This window comes from Meriones unguiculatus, chromosome 4, assembly GCF_030254825.1.
Source record: "Meriones unguiculatus strain TT.TT164.6M chromosome 4, Bangor_MerUng_6.1, whole genome shotgun sequence".
Lineage (NCBI taxonomy): Eukaryota > Metazoa > Chordata > Mammalia > Rodentia > Muridae > Meriones > Meriones unguiculatus.
The window spans coordinates 101,332,089-101,351,761 of NC_083352.1; the positions used below are offsets into that span (position 1 = coordinate 101,332,089).

Genomic DNA, 19,673 nt, shown 5'->3' on the forward strand with positions numbered 1-19,673 from the left:
CTGCCGGAAGTGCCTGCGCGCGGGGCCCGCCGGGATTAGGCACCGCCTGTAGTTGGGCCGTCGGTTGTTGTCTCGTCAGCCACCGTGAGGGGTCAACGCGAGGTCGGTGGGGTTAGCAACGCGTCGGCGGCGGCTCCAAGGTCTGAGCAGGTACAGGCGGGCCCCAGCCGGGCTGAGGGGCCAGAGTTCTAGAGTCCTGGGGTAGGGGAATGGAGGCGGCTTCAGAAGCTGGTTCCTGGGCTCCGTGGGCCTGGCAGCGGCTGGAAGCCGAAGCCGACCCACGGCAGAAGCGCTGTCTCTCTAGTAGTTCCCTAGAGCTGAGGGTTCGGAGAAATGAGCCTTAGGCAAAGTAGGCCGTCACGGGTTTTTCCGGATTACAGATTGGTGGTGTATTCTGAAAGATGACCTGAAGTGAGGGTGGCCTAGCTTTAGCAGCTGTGGAGTCGGGGTGAGGGATTTTAACAGAAGAGGGGCGCCAAGAGTCACGAGCCGCGAGGTTTCACATTTAAAAACTAGCAGGCTAGGAGGACCACTGATGAAGCGGGTAGGAGGCCGATGTCCCCGGAACACACGTTGACATCTCTCAGGGTGCCAGGGCAGAATGTACACGCTGCTTTCGGGGCTGTACAAGTACATGTTCCAGAAGGATGAATACTGCATTCTGATCCTGGGCCTGGACAATGCTGGGAAGACGGTAGGTCCTTGTTTTCTCACCAATTCCCATTCTTTGTCTGATGTTTTATTTGGAAATCTAGCTCCCACAACCCCCCAAGACTACAGGTTAGTTGCTACCAGTCTCCTGAAGAGCAATCAACAGGCAGAGGTGTGCATGCATGCATGTGTGTATGGGTATGAAGGCCCAGAGCGTATGGGTGTGAAGGGATATGTGGGAAGGACGACACCAGAAAACAGCTCTAGCGGCTGCTAGCTAACCACCTCTCTTTCTTTTCTCAGACCTTCCTGGAACAGTCAAAAACACGGTTTAACAAGAACTACAAGGGGATGAGTCTATCCAAAATCACCACTACCGTGGGTCTAAACAGTAAGGGGGACCTTAGGGATATGAGTTTCGGGGTCCCCTAGAGATGGATGTTGCATGCTGCAAAGTCCATAACCCCCCTGACCAGTGGGCAGAACCTTACCATTTCGTTCTCTGCTCAAGCCCTCTGGAATCGGTAACAGAATGTTTGTTTCATCCTGGGGAGAGCTGGGACTTTGTGTGTAAAGAGTAAGATCAGGAGCTAGCTTATTCTGTCCTCTCCCCAGTTGGCACAGTGGACGTGGGAAAGGCTCGTCTCATGTTTTGGGACTTAGGTGGGCAAGAAGAGCTGCAGTCTTTATGGGACAAGGTAAGACCCACTACCTGCTCCATGTTGTCTTTCTCTAGATGGCCCCCCGTAGCCTCTTTTTCTATGTGAGATTCTGTTATCCACATTTACCTGAAGATTTTCTCTTTCTTTAAGTTAATTTTTTATTGTTGGGGTGGGGGGACAAACACATGTCACAGCATGCATGTGGAGGACAGAGGACAGCTGTAGAGTCTATTTTCTCACCTTTATGTGGGTTCCAGGGATCAAACTCAGATTGTCAGGCTTGTGTAGCAAGCACCTCTATCTGCTTACCATCTCACTGGCCCTATCTAAAAGTTTTCTCTTTGATCCTATCCCAGGTTCCCAAGTTGCTCTCTGTCTCACTCTGGCAAAACCCAGGGCAAGAATCACCACATCAGGGGAGTTCCCATAGGAGTATCCAATCTTCTGATGAGGCTTTTTCAATACCAAAGAAAAGCATTGTTCACCAGGGTAGTCTATGAAGAACATTGACTAAAGAACTCAAAGAGGACTATAGCCTATCTTCTTACAGGCAGACAAAAATGGCAGCGTTCCTATATAGGGAGGGACCAAAGCGAGTCTATCTACCTCATTCTAGCTTGTCATAGTTCTTCTACATGGCCTTTTCCCCATTTAAGGAGGATGTTATCAGAGGCAGGCAGCACTCTTCTCTTCTTTGGGCATTTTAGGCACCTGAAACTTCTCACTATACACTTCTGCACTGTAATCTCCTCCACCCAACCTATGTTAGGGTCTGAGTCTAGCACTGAGCAGTACAATCCTTGGCTTTTCTTCAGCAGTCTCCTGCTCTGTAGTTTGTTGCAGTCCAGTGCTGTGGTGCAGGTGCTTCAGTTATACTGGTGCTTCTCAGCAGCTATGTGTTTGGGCCAATTGTGATCCCACTAATCTTTCCTGGGCTTCGCTAAGATGTTTCTTCCTGCTGTAACTTCTTATCAAGAGGGTGACATCTGTCCCGCATCCAGCAGGTCTCTGGTGTCCACCAAGATGGATAGAGGACAAACCTAGTCATAGGGCAGTGATGTATATTGTCATCTCCAAAACTTAGACACAGCTGGGGAATCATACCAGTTAATGACTATCTTGAAGAGGACACTGAGATGCAGAGTATGTGTATTGGGGTCATTACCAGGAAGGCAGCAGAGAGGGCAGAGGACAAGGAGAGTGGGAACTTAGCAGAACTGGCTAGGACCGCAAGTCTGCCATCTTTTCGGTCACCAGTGTCAGCAGATATGACTTTACAGTGCCCTTTGGGATGGACAGCCAGGGTGAATATCTGTGCAGTTTGGATATGTAGCCCCTTCTAAGAGGAGGGTAGACAGCAGCAGTTAATTGGTTGTAGAGATGTCATCTTGGCCAGGATGTGACTTTCTAGTGGCTGGCTGGGTTACCCTGACTACTCCAAATAGGGACAGTCATCCTTGAGGAAAAGGAGCCCAGTGTGCCCACTAGGTAGCCATATTTGGTGATTCAGTGGCTCTTGCTGGGCTTGTGTTGTTTTGGTGGACAGGACCTATTCTCTCTTAACCCCTCTCCCCTACCAGCTCCAATCCCTACAGTACTTGAGGTTGAGAAGAGTTTCTTCTAGTTTACTAGGAGGGTCAGGAAGGGGGTCCTCTTTTCCTGCCTTGGTTTCTAGATGTGTCCTGGCTAGAGCCTAGCACCTCAGAAAGGTCTGTCATTGGTAGAGTTAGTATCTGGACCTAGTATTCTACAATAGTGCTACCACATGGGCACTATGGCCCAACACTGTCCTGTTATGTCCAAAAACCATAGGCCCTTTGTTGTGACTTGAGTCTTCCGTACTGATGTCACTTGACTATGTTCTAGTGTCTTGTGCCTGGGGAGTGAGGAGTCTGTGTTGTTGCTACGGGGACATGCTTGTACCCAGGTTCCCTCTCATTTCCTTAAGAGATGATACCTCATAGGGCTTAGCCATGCTGCCCTATCAAGTGAAACACCTAGCAGTGCTTCCATTGGCCTTAGTGAATGGAACTCTATACTGATAAGTTTGTGTTCTGTCACTCTGGCCACTGCTGTCTTCAGTCTAGCGCAGTACCACTGATGGGCAAATTCATTTCCATAGGGGGTGCTCTGGTGAACCTTGAGATAGAAACCAAGTCCCTATGTCTGCTGCTTTCATCTGCCTTAGGCTTTTGGTACTTATTCTGCTGACCAGGCATTGTGCTGTTGTCCATAGATCTGTGATAGATCTGTGCACATGCCAGACTTAGATCACAACTTCTCACACAAGCAGGACCAGGTGGGCTGTCTACCTCTGGCCTGCCCCAGCATGTCTGACTGAAAGAATTTCCCCATGCTGGTTATGCAGGCCTCTTTGCATCTCCCCAACAACACACACTTACAGCCACAGGTGTGACTTCTCCATTGAGGTTTAATATGCCACTCCCATCTCTCTGGCAGCTGTTGGACCTTAAGCCTGGAGGTTGTGATGATTATATCTAGCTAGTTGGTTCCTAAGTCTTGTGCCTACTCACATAAGACATTGTTTTACAATCTTTGGAGCGGCTAGTGCTGCATGCTCCAAAACTCACATCATCCACTATTATCATAAATACCTCTGTAATACAACCTGCCAGCACTTAGGCCTTAGCAGTAAGCTACCCCATTGCCTTGCCCCAGAGCTGACAGCTTCTGTGCCAAGCTCATTGTAAGCCTGGAGCTGTCCTGGCTGGGTCTGGCTGCAGAGCCCTGCAGAAGGAACCTGGAACTGGCCTCCAGTACTCTATGGGAAGTGTAAGTGGGGAGGGAGTTTTACTGACTGGGGTGGAGTGCATCCTTTCTTACTTGTCACACAACTTCAGTGGTATACATCATCCTACCCTGTCTGCAGCACATTATTTTACAAGTCATGGTTGATTTCTCACTGAGACATGAGCCAGCATGGGCCTGAGGTGAAGTGGCAAATGTATGCTATTTGTTCCATATTGACAGGCATTGTTTTTTCTGATTGGAATAGGAATTCATATACTGTCTCCATTGCTATGTTGATCTCCTATGTTTACCTTGCCCTATCTGCTTTGCTTTAACAGTGGGTCCCTTCCTCTTTTTGCTGTTGAAAGCCCAGGACTAGCTATATCCAGTCTAAGGAAGCCTGAGTTCAGCACTCCCAATTTTGTTCTGGGTAGCTTCATAGACGATGCTGATCTCAGCCATAAGCCTCTTTTGGCTTCTCAACCTCTATACCTATCTCTTAACCTTTTCTCAACACCATCTAGCCAGGGCAGCAGGTAGGTTCTCAGGAGCAGCCTCTGAGCAGGAGGAGGTTGCTCACCCTGCTAGAGTCAGCAAGCTTCCCCAAAAGAGCTCTGGTATCTTTACTACTAAATCAGTCCCAGAAAGCTTCCTAGCAAGTCTTCCCTGTTGGGGTGTGCCCATTTCTTCATTGTGGCCCTAGGAGAGCAAAGTTCCCACTACTCACTGCCTGTCTCTTCCTCTTCAGGGCCTCTTCTGGTAGTTGTGACACAGGGTCATGCTCTAAGTACTAGTCCCCAGCTTTCTCCTCTTCCTTATAGTACTATGCAGAGTGCCATGGTGTCATCTATGTCATTGATTCCACTGATGAAGAGAGATTGTCAGAATCCAAAGAAGCATTTGGTGAGTGTAGCATGGCCATTCTGGGAGGGAGAGAAAATGGAAAGACCTACATCTAGGGGATTGTGTGGGGAGGGGTGTGCAGGGGTGGGACAGTCCAATCTGGATCCTCCCACATGTCTAGAATTTGCCTTGAGGGAGGCTGGGCTAACACCTGGAGCCAGTGCGAAGAAAGCCTCAGCCATGTTGTTTGGGCTGTCTAGTATATAAGGGAAAGGGTGGAAGGGAGCTGTCTGTGTACACCTTTGGGCTTGGGCAGAGCCTGCAGTCGTGAACAGGATACAGGGTGCAAGGCACCACCTCTCCTGCTTTCCTCAGAGAAGGTGGTTTCGAGTGAAGCATTGGACGGTGTCCCCATCCTGGTGTTGGCCAACAAGCAGGATGTGGAGGTGAGCCCCACAAAGCTGCTATCGAGCCTTTATTGCCCTTCAGGGAAAGTGACATGTATGCCTCTTCATATTTCCAGAGTCTGGTGTCTGTCCCAGATTCTGTCCAACCCAATCTCCTCTCTCTTCCTGGTACCCTTCTTTCAAACTCTTAGGATCTCCTCCAAACCTTGCCAACTTCAGTTTCTCTCTGGTTGTCACAAAGAGCTGTCACCATTAAAATATTCCTACTAGATGTTCTTCTACCCAGAGTATAGGTGCCACCTTTTTTCCCAAGGGAACACCAAATGCTTGTGTCTGTGGATGCTCCCACAGGTTCTGGGAGTATGGAACCTATAGCAGTACCCAGGTGAAAGCTCTAAGTTCAAAAAGTGGGTGTGGGGACCCTCAGAGATGGCTCAGTGGCTAAGAGCATATACTGTTATTCTAAAGACTTGAGTTTGATTCACAGTACCCACATCAGATGGTACACAGCCATCTGGGACACCAGTTCCAGGGTATCTGATGCCTCTGGCCTTCGTAGGTACCTGTATTCATCTGTACATATCTCACATACACAGATGCGTATGTATACATAATTAAAAACAAATCCTTAGTTTTAAAAGTGGGAGTGGAGAAGGGAAGACAGTGCACAAACTCTGAGATGAAGTGCTGCTTCCCTTTGGACTTCTGGCCATATAGAGTCCCTGCACTATCTTACAAAAGGGCTCTGTAAGAAAAATCTCTAGAGGACATGGAGGCAACCAGTGTCTGGAGAGCCAAGGAAACTACTTTCCTTAGATCCTGTGTGTCTTCCCATTTCCACCTGATAGGACCTGTTCTCCACTCATTTGCCTGAGGACTTCCCCCACCATCCCATCTGTGTCCCAAAACTAGTAAGAGAGAGAAGTCTCTAGTACTTGGCTGAGAAACATGGGTATTCAATTAAATGAAAAAGGGAACAGAGGTGCCACTGAATACTACAAAGGATTGTCATCCCTAGGACCATGGGCCCTGCCTCACTTGGCACTTGAGCTCCTGACTTAGGTCACAGTGTCCTGCTGGTAAATGTTCTGGGGATTGTTCTTGGGGGTGGTGGGGATGTTCTCTTGGGAGCTGTGTATCAACTTCCAAAATCCCTGGGAAAAACTCATCAGTAGACTTACGGGCCAGGTGTAGCAGCCTCACCACTGGTTTCTGTGAGGCAAGTTGAGCCTTGGGCAGGCTCACCACTACTGATTTTTGGGGGTGAGAAACTGTGGCCTTCCAGAAAGCCTAAGTGAATAAACAAGCTAGATGGAACTAAGTGATAGGAATGTTCCTCAGAGTCTCACCTCCCCTGCCAGACCTGCCTCTCCATTCCTGACATCAAGACTGCATTCAGTGACTGTACCTGCAAGATTGGCCGGCGAGACTGTCTGACCCAGGCCTGTTCTGCCCTCACAGGGTGAGTTGAGGCCTCACCTGGAGAGTCCTCAGGGCCAAGATTAGCCCTGCCTCACACATACTGTCTCCACAGCAAAGGAGTTCGAGAGGGCATCGAATGGATGGTGAAGTGTGTCGTGCGGAATGTTCACCGACCACCACGGCAGAGGGACATCACATAAGCATCTCCAACTTTACAGTCTTGGACTGTTCATCATCCCTAGTGTTGGAAAAGTACTCTCTGCTGGCTTCTGCCCTACTGATGCTGGGTGTTGAGCTGGTTTTCTCTGTTCATTCTTTTATTTGCTTTATGTTTTCTCTAAGACAAACTTTGCTCTGAATCTGGAAAAGTGTAGGTATTCAGAGACAAACATGGGGCATGCCAACCATCCAGCTCTTCACGCCCTACACATACATACCCACCCTACCCCCACCCCATCATGGCCTCTCATCTAGAGTCCTGCCCGACAGGTTAGGGTCTAGAACCCTTCCAACCTAGTGAGGAGGGAGAGGAGGGAGGCCACCCCGAGGCTTGCCCGCTAGCGCATTCCAAAGTGGAATTTGAGATCATTCTACGTGAAATGCTCTGTCTTTGGCAGCTGCTTTGTCTAGCTTGTCCATGGAGAAGGTGGGAATGGCCAGGGCTAATCTCACTTGGAGAAAGACCTAGCCTACATCCCAGAGGCCAGCATGGCCCCTAGTTGTTTTTTTTGGATTTGGGTGTATGGGAGAGACAAGCTTTCTCTGTAGCCCCAGTTGACCTGGAACCCTCTGCCTTCTTCCCTGTGCCACACCCAGCTTTTCCACTGGGTTTTGATATAATCTCAGAACAGGGTTCAGCAGACCCTTCTGGGAAGCCTGACTTACCTTACTTATGAACCCATTCTCAGTCAGCTTTTATCTCCAAAGGAGACAGCTGATGTAGAAATGCTTGTAGTCCACATCTTGCTGAGTGTGCATGTCAGTGCACCCTTACACAGGTTGTGTGGTATCCTGAGGGCACAGCTTTCACTAGGTCAGGTGTTGCTATAGCTAGTGCAAGTGGGCATCATATGCTTTGAGTTAGGTGGGCTGGGTCCCTACAGGGTCCAGGTCAGTGAAGTTCTGAGTTTGCATCTCCAGATGGGTATGAGGTATGGGTTTCTAGTGAGCAGCAGCCATGCTGGGGCTGACCATGCCCACTAGGCCTGCTTGGTTAAATTCTTCATCATGTGGCCAGGACAAGGTTGTAAAATAAAGAGCTGAGGTGGTTTCTGTCCAACCATCCCTTCAAGCAGTTAAATCCTAGTTCCCCGCTATCTGGGTTGGTGGTTGTAACCAGAAACTGCTATTCTGGAGTGCCTTATGAGCACTCCAGGAGCCCTCGGGGAGGTTTGGAACTGTGACTAAGCTGCAGTCCAAGTTCAGTTCAACCTCCCCAGGAGGACCTGGGAAGGATGACTGAGAAGTTATGAATCAGGGGGTTGAGTACTCTGATTCGTGGAGAATTCCCACAGATCTGTGATTATCAGCTGGTTTGAGTTTTTCCTAGTGGATCTTCCTGGAAATTAAAGAGTAGGTTGTTCACAAAGTGGCCAAACTCAGGGGAAGTCCTCTATCATGGGGCACCAGATATCACAGGGGTCTTTCTGCCCACCGTTGCCCAGTTTTGTCAATGCTGAGGAAGACAAGGGACTTTATTTAGTGACTTTTGTCACACCTTATGGTGGTCATCCAAGTGTTGTGGAACTTGCTGGCTTGGGAGCATAGTGGGACAAAGCTTCTTACTCAGGTTGCTTATTTGCTTGTGCAGAGCCACAACTTGAGAATAATTGTGTTTCTGAAGTATAAGGTTAGAGTGACATTGATTGGGAGTGTAGAATAAAGTCCTGTGTGCAGTAAAGAGTTTAGTCAAAAGGAAATGTGTGTATAACTACCTATACAGCTGGGGTAGCCCAGCCTTATTCGGCAACTGAAGCAATTGTGGCAACAGTGCCTGGTCTTGAGCTTCACTATAAGGCCACAAGGGTTTGTGGTGGTGGTGGTGGTGAGCTGTTTTCCTGGGTTTAATGGGGCCTGCACAGCTGCCACAGCCCTTTAAAGGAAATGGCCTGGAAAGTCACAAAGCCCGTAACGGTCCCTTCACTTCTCAGTCCCTACACAGAAGTAAGAGTAGGCCACACAGGTCACGAAGTTCAGAGAACCAACGAGAAATCCTTAAACATTAAACAAGGCACAAATATAGGTAGGTAATAGGAAAGCAGGAACAGAATGTCCATGGGAAAAATAAACCTATTCAAAGAGGAGCTTCAGGCTAGACTGCCTGATGAAAATCCTGAGCCCGTATGTTACAAAAGGGAAGGAAGGCCAAAGTGAGTAAGAGCTGAAATCTGACATTTCCTACAACAAGTCTATCTGGGTAGCTTTGGCTAATCAGACTTACCTTTCCAGGGATCTTAACTTGTCCATAAGCTACAAACTTCCTAGCTGAAGCAAGTGCCACATAACTGCTGCCCTAAACTTGAACAGCTGGCACAAGTGCTTTTAGGGCCCAGGTTCCACTGAGTATTCCTGCTCTCAGGTGCCTGATGAAGTAGGAGGAAGGGTGCAGGGTCAGGGAATACTTGAAATCATTCTTTCTCCTACAGCTGAAGTCCCAAGGTCCTGTATGCCAGTAAACCACCAGGAGCAATTATGGCAGATCAAGGTGAGCAAAGCATGTTCTAGGCAGAAGCCTGCTGTGTGCCAAGTTAGCCTAAATGTCAGTGACAGTTGGGGGCAGTGTGAAAAGGCTATGGCTCCTCATGCTCCCTGCAATAATGGTAGTTCTCTTGGTGGTTAAGCTATAGAACTGTGCATACTGATGTGGTGGGCACACATGGTCTGGCTGGTGGCAGGGACAATATGTGGAAGGATGAAGGAAGCAGCTCCTATTGATCTGGAAGCTGGCTGGTCATGGAGAACACTGCAGGTCTGAAAGGGGATCTTCTCAGACCTTTCTATCAGACTTTTTATGTAACTTTGACTGTCCTGGATCTAGGAGGGATCCATCTGACACCTCCATGACACTTTGGGGTCGGGGGGGGGGGCTGTCCTAGAAACCACAGCAATCTGCCTGCCTCGCCCTCACTGAGTGCTGGGGTTAAAGGTGTGCGCCACCACACCTGGCTGACAAACCCAGGACACCATCCTGATATTATTGGTTTTATTGGACAGCCTACCCCTTCAGTAATACAGACACAATGCCAATATAGGCCATTGAGGTTTCAGGGCTTCTCACAGGGAGCTTCAGATAATGTTGAACAGCCAAGTATAGTCTATCTGTGTTCACTGGGGCTTCGGCCAGATGACCTGTGTAATACTCCGCTTCCTGTTAATAGCACCGCAAGCCGGACACAGTCTAGAGGCCTGTGGAGATAGCTGCTAGCCTCTGCAGCCTGGCTAAGAGCTCGCCCTAGGCCCCTCAGCCCACCACCTGGGGAGATGCCTGATGGGTAGGAGAGGGTCAGACGCCAACCTGGAGTTGCAGTTGCCAACAGGCCATGCAGCGGTAGAAGTCGCAGGAGGAGCACTGGAAAAGCACTGTGTCCTCAGTTGCACAGGCTGGGCACACAAATGCTACAGTAGGAGGTCTAAGTGAGTACAGTCTGCCGTGACCTGCCATAACCAACAGTCCCTATACCTGTAGCCCCTACTGCTTACTCCACTCAGGCTTCACATGTTCACAGGGTACTCTAGGAGGTGGTTGCACGGGCTCTGAATTATCAGCAGAGCTCACACTCGGCTCTGACGTCTGTCTAAGGAAGGATGAGATCTTACTCTGAGTCTTCTCAGGTTTCTTGGACACTGAGGGGCCTGCAGATAGCAATCAGTATAAGTGTAAGTGTTTCCCTCCTATTAGCTCCCAGGTGCAGTGAGGGGGGTCAGGGTAACAGGACAAGGGTGGAGGGAGTCCTCAAGTGAGCCCTCACCTGGTTTTGTGTCTTCATGGGTAAGCTCAGACGGCAGAGTTGTGCTCTCCTCTCTGTGATCTGGCAGCTCTAAGCTCTTGCCCGTGGTAGGTAAGCCCATTAGGTCCGCACAGGTCTGCAGGAACTGAGGCTTGTGGTGGCGACGCACAAACATGCCAAACCCTGTGGGGAACTTTGCTTAGGCTCTGCACTTTGCACATAAAGCACCATTCTCCCAGAACCTATGACCTACACACAAGTGATACGTACTTTGTAACAAGGGTAAGTATTCAGGTTTTTCAGTGGTCAGTGCTGCCACCACAGCCAGGACCTTGTCCAGGTCATCATCCTGTTTGTACACCCTCAGAGCTGCTATAAACTGGCTGTAACTTGTAGTTCCCAGAGCCTTGTGGACATCAGAAAGGTAGGTACTCGCAGCAGGCTGGCCAGGTTTTTCTACTGCACACCCCACTTTTGGACAATTGCTGGTATCTTCTGGTGGGAGAAATGTTACTGGGGACTGTAATGGCTTGGGGAGTTCCCCCACCCCCTACTTCCTTTTCAGGAATCCTTGTAGAGTCTGTCAGCTGCTCAGGACAAATGGGTTTAAGAAACAAGCAGTCCGACAGGCATGACTCTTGAAGAAGATTTTTAAGTCCACCTGAGATCTTTAGGAGTCAGGTACCTTTGCAAGTTAGATGAGTAGACAGGTGAGGTCTCCCCTGGTTCAGGTGCTCTCCAGTGTCCAGTTGCCTATTTATACCTTCGGACAAGGTCAGTTTAGACTCCAGCTCTCTCCTTCCTGAAGAAACATGCTCCTGAGACTAGACCTCATAACCCTCAGACAGGAAGGGGATCTGACATCAGGCATACATCACAGACCCACCCAACTGTCTTGGAGGGCCTAGACAATGAGTCCAGCTCAGGGGTACAAGTACACACACAAGGCAGTTCAGTGAGTGCTGAGCCCAGAGGGTGAGTTTTCCCAATCAGATAAAGCCCCTCCGACACACCTGCCCTGCACTGGAACAGGAACTGCCTCTGTGGAGGGGCCATTTCAGCTGTTCAATCAGGACAGAAGTAGGAAGGTGACCAGCAGCCAAGATTCTAGCATGAATTGCCCAGGGGCAGGTCTCTTTGATACATAGGCTAAGAGACAGAGCTCACCCAACAAACAGTGCTACCGTTTGGAAACAGAATCAGAGAGAAATCTTGCTTGGCTACTTTAACCATGCAAGAGCTTAGGGATTCCTACTATGCCCATTTCAGCTGTAAACTGCCCTCCAAGTCTGAGATTAAAGGTCTAGCCTGGAACCTTGCTCACTGGTGATGTCCACAGCTGACTGTGCTTGCTCTCCGAGGGGAAGGCTGTGCCCTGGCTGGCAGCCACAGTCTTGGCCTGTTAGCTGGAAGCAGATGTCCTCAAACTGCTGCTTGTGGTGGGGTCGCACAAATTGGTAGAAGCCTGTGAGAAGTAGGTGTCTTGAGTCTGTGGGCTCCCTATACTATGATGGGCTAGGGACTCTATGGATCATGGCCTACCCACTAGGCCTTTTCCCTGGGAAGCAGAGACAACCCTGGGTACTAGTGGCCCTCCTAACCAGTCCCACCCCACTGCTGTGGTAGTATTCCTATAGCAGAATTTTTAAGGCCAGGGTACCTTTAAAAAGGTTATGCTTCTTGGGGTCTTCAGCGAAGAGGCAGGTAAGAGAGGCCACTAGAGCTTCAAAGTCATCAGAACCCTTATAGTGCTGCAGAGCCTGGGTAAAGGTGTCAAAGTTGGCTTGGCTTAGTGCTTGCTTCACTGCCACCATGAACATCTTGGCTTTGCCTGCCTGTGTGCCAGCCACTGGTTCCTCCTGCAAGATACATGATCAAGAGCCCTATCAGACTGAGCCCTTTCCTCCTTCCTTAGAGGCAGTATAGAATTTAGGGTGCCAGGGTATAATGACTTGTCATTCAGGCTACTGCCTGTGTGAACCATCTACCAGGGCAAAAAGCAGACAAGGCTGCCAGAGAAGTAAGGTCCAGTTCTGGTGTGTGGTGCAGCTCAGGCCCATCTGAGATCATGCCTATGTGGCCCCACAGCAGATGTAGGTCTAGAGGACACAGGCTGTACCCACTTCTGTACATCTCAGACCTCTAAGGAGCTGTGTAAAACAAGGGAGTGATGCCCTAGCAGTTCCAAGTCTACCATCTTCAGGCATCAGCAGGCTCGGGCCGTCTACATATGTCTATCTCCCAATTTATCAGCCCTCCTGGTTACTGCCTGATACTTACAAGCAGGATAAGGACAAAAGCCACTACATTGGGGCTTACCAGCAGGTAAGGGGTTAGTGATTCAGGATGTAACAAACTCTTCATCTGAGACTAGGAACACATTGCACCTACTCATGGATAATTCAGTGTCCACACTCAGAAAAAGAAGTAATAAGATTTTGGTGGAGGAAACCACAACCAACAATAGATCCCAAACCAAATGATCCTAACAGGCCAGATTCTAGCAGAAAAGAAAAAGATCTCTTGAGTAGGGCTGGAAATGACAAGGGTCTTTTGCCAGGCACAGGCACTTGGGGAGTAGAGGCAGGGGAATCAAGAGTTCAAAGTCATTCTTGGCTACATAGTGAGTTCAAAGCCAACCTTTTTGTGACACTGCCTCAAAACTAAAAAACGTGGAGAGGGATGGCAAACTGAAGGCCCCAGGTTATCAACATCATAGCTGCTAAAGCCTAGCTGTACTCTTGCTTGGTTAGAGGAAATGGGCACCAGAGGCAAGATTCCCACATGTGCTCACAAAGCAGCTAGCTTAGCTGCAGAGTTGGCTAACATACCGGATGGCTGACCAGCCTGACCTTCCTCCTTCCTCCTTTCTGCTCGACCGATAGCCTCTTCTCACACCGGAGAGACAGGGTGGAGGAGCTGAGTGCCTGAGGGAAAAACAGCTGTGGTCCCAACCCAAATCCAGAGTTCCCAAAGCACCTGTGATATCCTTCTGTGTCCCCAGGATCCTTGCCTGTGTCCTGAACAGAGAGGACTGAAAGGGGGAGTAGTAGAGGGTCATGCCCTAATTGAGGTGGCAATACTAAGATTCTGTCCCTTTTATGTCATGCCACTTAGACTTTTTCAGGTAGCAGTGAGAGAGCCACATGAAGGACAGGTTTATGGTAATTGATTGTCAGTGCAGGAATGGAGCGAAGGAGCTCCAAGTCAGGCCTAGGAACTTACGGCTTTCAGACAAAGGCTTCAGAGGAGAAAGTATTCAAGACTCCACTCATATAATACAGGTTGGGAGAAAGGCCAATTTTGGGCATACCAGGGGCAGGAAATGCTGGATTTTGAGTAGACTGTGTCAGACTGACCCACCAAAGACATGGTGGTCGCACCATGGGAGCTAGAGCCTGGGGATGAGGCACAGAGCAGCGGGGGTGCTGACTCTCTCATTTGCCCACCTATGTGCTGGGAAGGGTCCATGTTCACAGCAGACACCCTCAACCCCACCTCACACCTGCTCCTCCTCAGATGCCCCAGCCTTCTGCTCGTTGTAGTCCAAGGCAGCTAGCAGCCCCATGGGTCTCTGCTGGGCAGAAATTGGCTGCTGCTCATACTCCACACACAGGCTGCTCTCACAGTCCCCAGCAGCTGATAATCCTAAAGAAACATGTATTGACAGGAATATGTACCAGGAAGCAAGGATACTGCCTACGTCATATGTGGTTTGTACTCAAACCACATACCTGTGGGCTTCTGTCTCAGGCTGGGCACATGCACATCCAAGCTCATTGCTTTCCTGGTGGAGAGGAAGGGGCTGAACAATGTAGCCTTCTTGACAGCAGCTTCTCCCTCACTCACACTTGAGGTCAGTTCCACCTGGGGAACTGGCAAAGGCATCTGTAGAATCATAGGTTGAGGAGGCTTGTATTCACTGCTCCTCAGAGAAGAGACTTCAGACCCTCTATGGGGACACAGGCAAGCCACCTGGGCATTTGTAACTCACAGTTTTCTGAGCAACACGGAAGAACTGGGCCACATCTCGGATGACACGGCCGAAGTTGTCATACACCTGGAGGTAGGGGCGTACCCAGGAGGGCAGCTGGGCCTTGGCATCAGCATAGGCAAACCTGGAGGGTGAATGTGTGGCTATCAGCTCAAGTCCTCTATCACACAGCCTAAGGGCCATCCCTGCCCTTACAGCCACTACACTCAAGCCTTAAAGTGAAGGACTAGTATGCAGGGACAAAGGGATTGGTATAGGCCTCACACAGGGGAGGAGAGCCCAGGTTCTAGAAAGAGGGAAGAAATGGGGATGGTCACAGATCCTTTCTGTACCTGTGGTCACACAAGAAGATGGCCCCATAGTCATGGCGGTGTCGGATTACCCTCCCAATAGCCTGGTTCACAGCCCTGGATGCCTGTTGCTGGTACCACTCATGACCAGAGAGGCACTAGAGAGGAAAGAATTTTGATCATTAGGGTCCTTGGTCCCTAAAATACCCTGCTCAACCAGCCCTGGGGTATCTCACCTGGCCTCCAGCCCCATTCCGGCCTCTCATCTCATCCAAGAACTGCATCTTAAGCACAACACGTGGATCCATGCGTGGGGGATATGGGAGGCCCGTGACAATCACACCACGACCATTCATGTCGGAAAAGTCCAGCCCTTCGCTGGCCTAGAACAAGGAAATAGGCACTCTTCTCCCCTCTTGGTCTCTACCCAGGCTTAAGGTGTACCCATGGCCCAACCCTTTCAGCCACCTGTCCCAGGTGTTGAGGGGAAGAAGAAAGTTCCATCCTCAGCTCAAGTACACTCAACTGGGCCCGTATCAATTCTGCAACACTCAGAATCTCTTCCCTAACTTGGGCCTTGGCTACTAGTACCCAGCAGGGGCCCTAGCATGGCTTCCTACTAATTTGCTTGCTAGATATGGGCTCCAAGGCAGGAGCCTTGTTTCAGCCTACACAAGGAAAACTGGTAGGAAGGGGGAAGATGAGCTGAAGAGATCTCACCTTTCCCCGACATACTGCTAAGAAGGTGGCCCCATTAGACCCTGGGGAGGCGACTTGCTGGTAGTACGCATCAATGACCTAGATGAAAAGGATGGTCACCCAGTTTTAGTTCCCTGTCTTTCTCAAGTGAGACCCAAATCTTACTTTTTTGGATGAAGGATGGGCTCATCTAAGTGGGGCACCAGGGTTTAGAAAGCATTTTCATGATACCATTACCAGCAGAGGCACATCCAACACCCAGAACCTGTCCAGGGTTTTCAGAAAACACAGGGACCTCCAAAGCCAGGGTAGCTGCTGGGTCCCAAGGACTGGGACAGGAAGATGAGCTGCCATTATCTACATGCCAAACCATGTAAGGGGTATTTTAAAAGGTGAAACACTTAAGAAAATGGAAGTACACAGCCAAGATCAGGCAGCCTGGAGCCAGTCAGTCTCTGAGAAGAGACAGTGATCAGCTGGAGGTTTGAGGGGTGGTTGAGGATAGGCCCTACCTGTCTCCTAGTTTGTCACAGACCTCTGAGAAGCTGCCTTTATTCCTGGGTTCCACAAACAGAGGCTTCAGTGCCTCCACCTTCTTAGCCAAGCCTTGTGCCTGTAGGAGGAAAAAGCCAGGATGTGAAAGGAGAGTTAAGGGCTATAGCCATAGCCCTGTTTACAGGCTCTGTTCTTGCCTAGACTTTCAGTCGTATGGGGTTCTCCCTCTTTCAGGAGTATATAGGGAAACACACCTGCCAGAACTCCAGGCTTTTTTCCATGACAGGATAGGAAGGGAAGAAGACCAGAAGCCCATGGGGTACCACGCGAGCGATGTTGCCTGGAAGTGGTGCAGGCAAGGCTTAGAAGACTGCTGAGGGCCCTGGTGGTTCTCAGGAGTGCATACTGTGGAGTTCAGGCTCTTAACCCCCATAGGATAGAATAGGGTAGAGAGTCTAGGACCAGACCAGTTATGAGCAAGGATTTCCTAAGGAAGGAACGGAGAATTATGCATGGAGTAGTACTTACTCAGAGCCTTCCCCAGGGAAGATAAGCACTCCTGAGAAAACCTGTACAACAGAGAGGCTACTGTTCTGAGAGGCCTAGACCCCCAGCAACCCTCAGCACTGCAGACAGGTGAAGAAACCAGGACCCTTTACCTTTTTTCATAGGCAGAGCTCAGCTGAACACCATCTGGGCCTCTGGGGATCACCCCCACCCAGAGCTGGTTCCTGTCAATGATGTGTGGGTTCTCCAGACAGACTGGGAATGGACTAGGAATAGAAGAAATAGAAAATGGGACAGAACCAAGGTCTGAGACCCTTCAAGACACTGGCCCACAGGAAGTCCAGATCAGCAACCCCACCCCCTTCCACCATGTTTCTAGTGTTTTGACCTCTATCCAGAGGTGTCTCATACATCTGCATCTCCAGAGCGAAGGAGGACAGTGGAGCCAGTGTGCCACTGGTGAGGATAAGGGTACGGACTCCTTGGCAGACCAGTTCACGCATGCTGTGGCTGGGACTGAAGCACCAGTAGCTCAGCACTTTCCCTGCAGGGGAGTTAAGTATGAAGACAAGACTGAGGCCCACCACCTCATCTATTGAAAGAGCAAACCACCTGTATCCACACAAGCCCAAGTTCACACAGAACCAAAGGCCAAGTCTGAGCCCAGCCTATAATCTGGCTCCTCTCAGGGTTCCAGAGAACAAGACAGAGGTTGACTCAGAAGGATATTGGCATATACAGATAAGACATCTGGCCCCAACATTAAATTTCTGTAGAAACCATGACATGTGGCACTAAGAGTTACTCTACCAAAAGCATAATGGGAAGAAGCAGGACCAAAACTCCTGATATTTCAAGCGTAACTGCTAAAAAGGGAATCAAATTCCTAGATACTGGTCACATAGCAGCAGGCAAGGTCAGATTAAGAAAGCACAGGGAACTGGAGAAATGGCTCAGAGGCTAAGAGCACTGCTTACTCTTCCAGAGGACCTGAGTTTAATTCCCAGCAACCACATGGTGGCTCACAACCATCTATAGTGAGATCTAGTGCCCTCTTCTTGTGTGCAGGTACACATGTAGGCAGAACACTGTATACATCATAATAAATAAATCTTAAAACAAACAAAAAAAAAAAGCAGTTCCAAGCCATGACTAACTGGAACCACACAATGCTCATTCCCAGTGATCTTTGGAAGCTCCAGAAATTAAAACACCAGAACTTAAAAGTCACAACTAAGCCAGGTGCCATCAGAGATGATTTCCATCCCCAGTCAGAACCTACTCTGCCCGAGGCTGTCTCAAAAGCAGCCAACAACATATAAACACACTCCAGGGAAGGCTATTGAAAAATCACTCCTTAGTATCTGAGCATCCACCAACCTCCCAAGGCATCACTATCAAAGGGACATTTCTTAGGAAGAGGGTATTTACTATAGTAGGGAGAGCCATAGGGGCAGAACCATACCACAGCTCCTGATGAACTCACCCACCCTCTAAGCCTTTCTTTTTTTGTAGGCCAGAATGACTTAAACCACAGCATACACACAAGTTCCACTGAACTGCTTCTGCTAAGGCTGCAGCCTGTAAGTCACAAAGCAGCCTAAGGGTATAGTGGCACATACTTGGGAGGCAGAGGCAGGCAGCTCTCTGTGAGTTCAAGGCCAGCCTGGTCTACACAGTGAATTCCAGGACAGCTATAGTTACATAGTTTTTCCTATCTTAGAAAAAACAAGATAGCTGTAAAAATAGTGGTCTACAAGGATAGAAATACATGAATAGAAACTCAAAGATAAGCATTGCTGGAGAATGTGAGAGATGTGGGAGCTGGACAGAGCTATAGCCTTGCCAAGGGCCTCACTTAACATGTAGGCTGAATATTGTCTTGAGTCAGTGGTTGCCATGAGGCACATCTGTGAAGCCACACCCACTGCCAGTTGCTGGGGCTAAATACCATGTAAGGTAGGATAGACTGCAGTCACGATTCAGTACTCGATACCAACAGAGGGTATTCAAAAGCCCCTAACCATCTGTATAGCAACCCTGGTAGCACTGGCACCACTTTTAAGGTACCTGGAACTAGTTGAACACCAGGTTTATGAGAGCTCGAGATTCAGAGCAAGCTCACTGTGGGCAACAGGATTGGCCACCTGTCCTTCAGGCATGACCCTGGGGCTTGGAGAGTGGGCTACTGAAGCATGGGGCAGGGTCTGAAGGAATTTGCCATGGCCCTGGCTAAAAGCAAGATGAGAGCCATACTTTAATTTGTAGGTCAAAGCTAACTTGACTTAACCTAATGAAGTGCATCCTGAGCCAGATGTGATGATGCCCACCTTCAAGCCTAGCACTCCAGAAGCAGAGGCAGGCTGCAGAGAGTTTGAGGGCAGCCTAGCTTACACATTGAATTCCAGGCCAACAAGGACTACATAGTAAGACCTTGTAAAAAAACAAAAAACCCAAACCCATAAAAGTTTTTATTTAAAAAGTTTATTAAACCAGGTGTGGTGGCACTCAGGAGGTAGAGGCAAGGTGATCTCTGAGTTTGAGGCCAGCTGATCTATGGGTGATTTCCAGGACAGCCAGGGCTATACAGAGAAACCCCATTTGAAAAACCAAATAATAATAATAATAATAAATAAAATGTAAAGAAGTATACCCTAAGTCAGGGAGGAGAGGCCTTGCAGAGCCCTGGTTCTGCCACTGCCCCACAGGTGACTCAGGGTAGATAACAGTGCTTCCAGCTTCCTACAAGGTCTCTGGCTTTCAGTGGGCATGAGTGCTTATGACTCCAGATGTGTTGTTATTATTGTACAAAGGTAGAATTTCCTGTAGTGTAGGTTTGTACCTTGTTTCCTAGATGTCATGGTGTTCCAGGCATCTGACCGCTGAGCTGCCCTCCGGTGGCTGGTTTCAAGGTGTATGTGTACCTAGAAGGACAAACATATATGTGCCTGCCCAGGTCCTACAGCAAGCCTGCAAAGACCCTGTGAGACCTCTAGACTCGCCCA

The 19,673-nt window shown here is 49.3% G+C and overlaps 2 protein-coding genes across 22 annotated transcripts in view; one reads left to right on the forward strand and one right to left on the reverse strand.

Moving 5' to 3' along the window:
* Positions 1-4: 4 nt before the first annotated feature.
* Positions 5-8,636, forward strand: Arfrp1 (ADP ribosylation factor related protein 1). 12 transcript variants are annotated; one of them, XR_009591545.1, is made up of 8 exons: positions 5-150; positions 517-694; positions 955-1,042; positions 1,267-1,349; positions 4,886-4,967; positions 5,224-5,353; positions 6,656-6,776; positions 6,849-8,636. XR_009591545.1 is itself a non-coding variant. In XM_021646101.2 (8 exons), the coding sequence occupies exons 2-7, from the start codon at positions 602-604 to the stop codon at positions 6,749-6,751; spliced, it is 552 nt and encodes a 183-aa protein (XP_021501776.1). In that variant the 5' UTR covers positions 8-150; positions 517-601; the 3' UTR covers positions 6,752-6,776; positions 6,849-8,636. The 12 variants fall into 12 exon arrangements, 10 of the variants coding, with proteins under 10 accessions (XP_021501776.1, XP_060238681.1, XP_021501741.1 ...); XM_021646101.2 differs by having other exon boundaries at positions 8-150; positions 6,676-6,776; XM_060382698.1 differs by having other exon boundaries at positions 9-150; positions 5,283-5,353.
* Positions 8,637-9,924: 1,288 nt separating this feature from the next.
* Rtel1 (regulator of telomere elongation helicase 1) overlaps positions 9,925-19,673 on the reverse strand; it is a 42,674-nt gene continuing 32,925 nt past the window's right edge. For 5 of the 10 annotated variants that reach the window (XM_060382686.1, XM_021645973.2, XM_021645950.2 and 2 more), the window contains 21 exons: positions 19,511-19,592; positions 17,080-17,212; positions 16,821-16,934; positions 16,690-16,730; positions 16,416-16,501; positions 16,202-16,279; positions 15,688-15,765; positions 15,204-15,350; positions 15,010-15,125; positions 14,678-14,801; positions 14,418-14,571; positions 14,189-14,331; positions 13,515-13,610; positions 12,344-12,542; positions 11,999-12,148; positions 11,369-11,485; positions 10,954-11,178; positions 10,705-10,866; positions 10,436-10,588; positions 10,251-10,351; positions 9,925-10,141 (listed from right to left, as the gene is read on the reverse strand). In XM_060382686.1, the coding sequence (XP_060238669.1) occupies positions 10,061-10,141; positions 10,251-10,351; positions 10,436-10,588; positions 10,705-10,866; positions 10,954-11,178; positions 11,369-11,485; positions 11,999-12,148; positions 12,344-12,542; positions 13,515-13,610; positions 14,189-14,331; positions 14,418-14,571; positions 14,678-14,801; positions 15,010-15,125; positions 15,204-15,350; positions 15,688-15,765; positions 16,202-16,279; positions 16,416-16,501; positions 16,690-16,730; positions 16,821-16,934; positions 17,080-17,212; positions 19,511-19,592 (2,580 nt within the window). In that variant the 3' untranslated portion in view covers positions 9,925-10,060. The remainder of the gene's footprint in view (positions 10,142-10,250; positions 10,352-10,435; positions 10,589-10,704; positions 10,867-10,953; positions 11,179-11,368; positions 11,486-11,998; positions 12,149-12,343; positions 12,543-13,514; positions 13,611-14,188; positions 14,332-14,417; positions 14,572-14,677; positions 14,802-15,009; positions 15,126-15,203; positions 15,351-15,687; positions 15,766-16,201; positions 16,280-16,415; positions 16,502-16,689; positions 16,731-16,820; positions 16,935-17,079; positions 17,213-19,510; positions 19,593-19,673) is intronic. The other 5 variants (XM_060382688.1, XM_021645963.2, XM_060382687.1 and 2 more) reach the window with 5 other exon arrangements.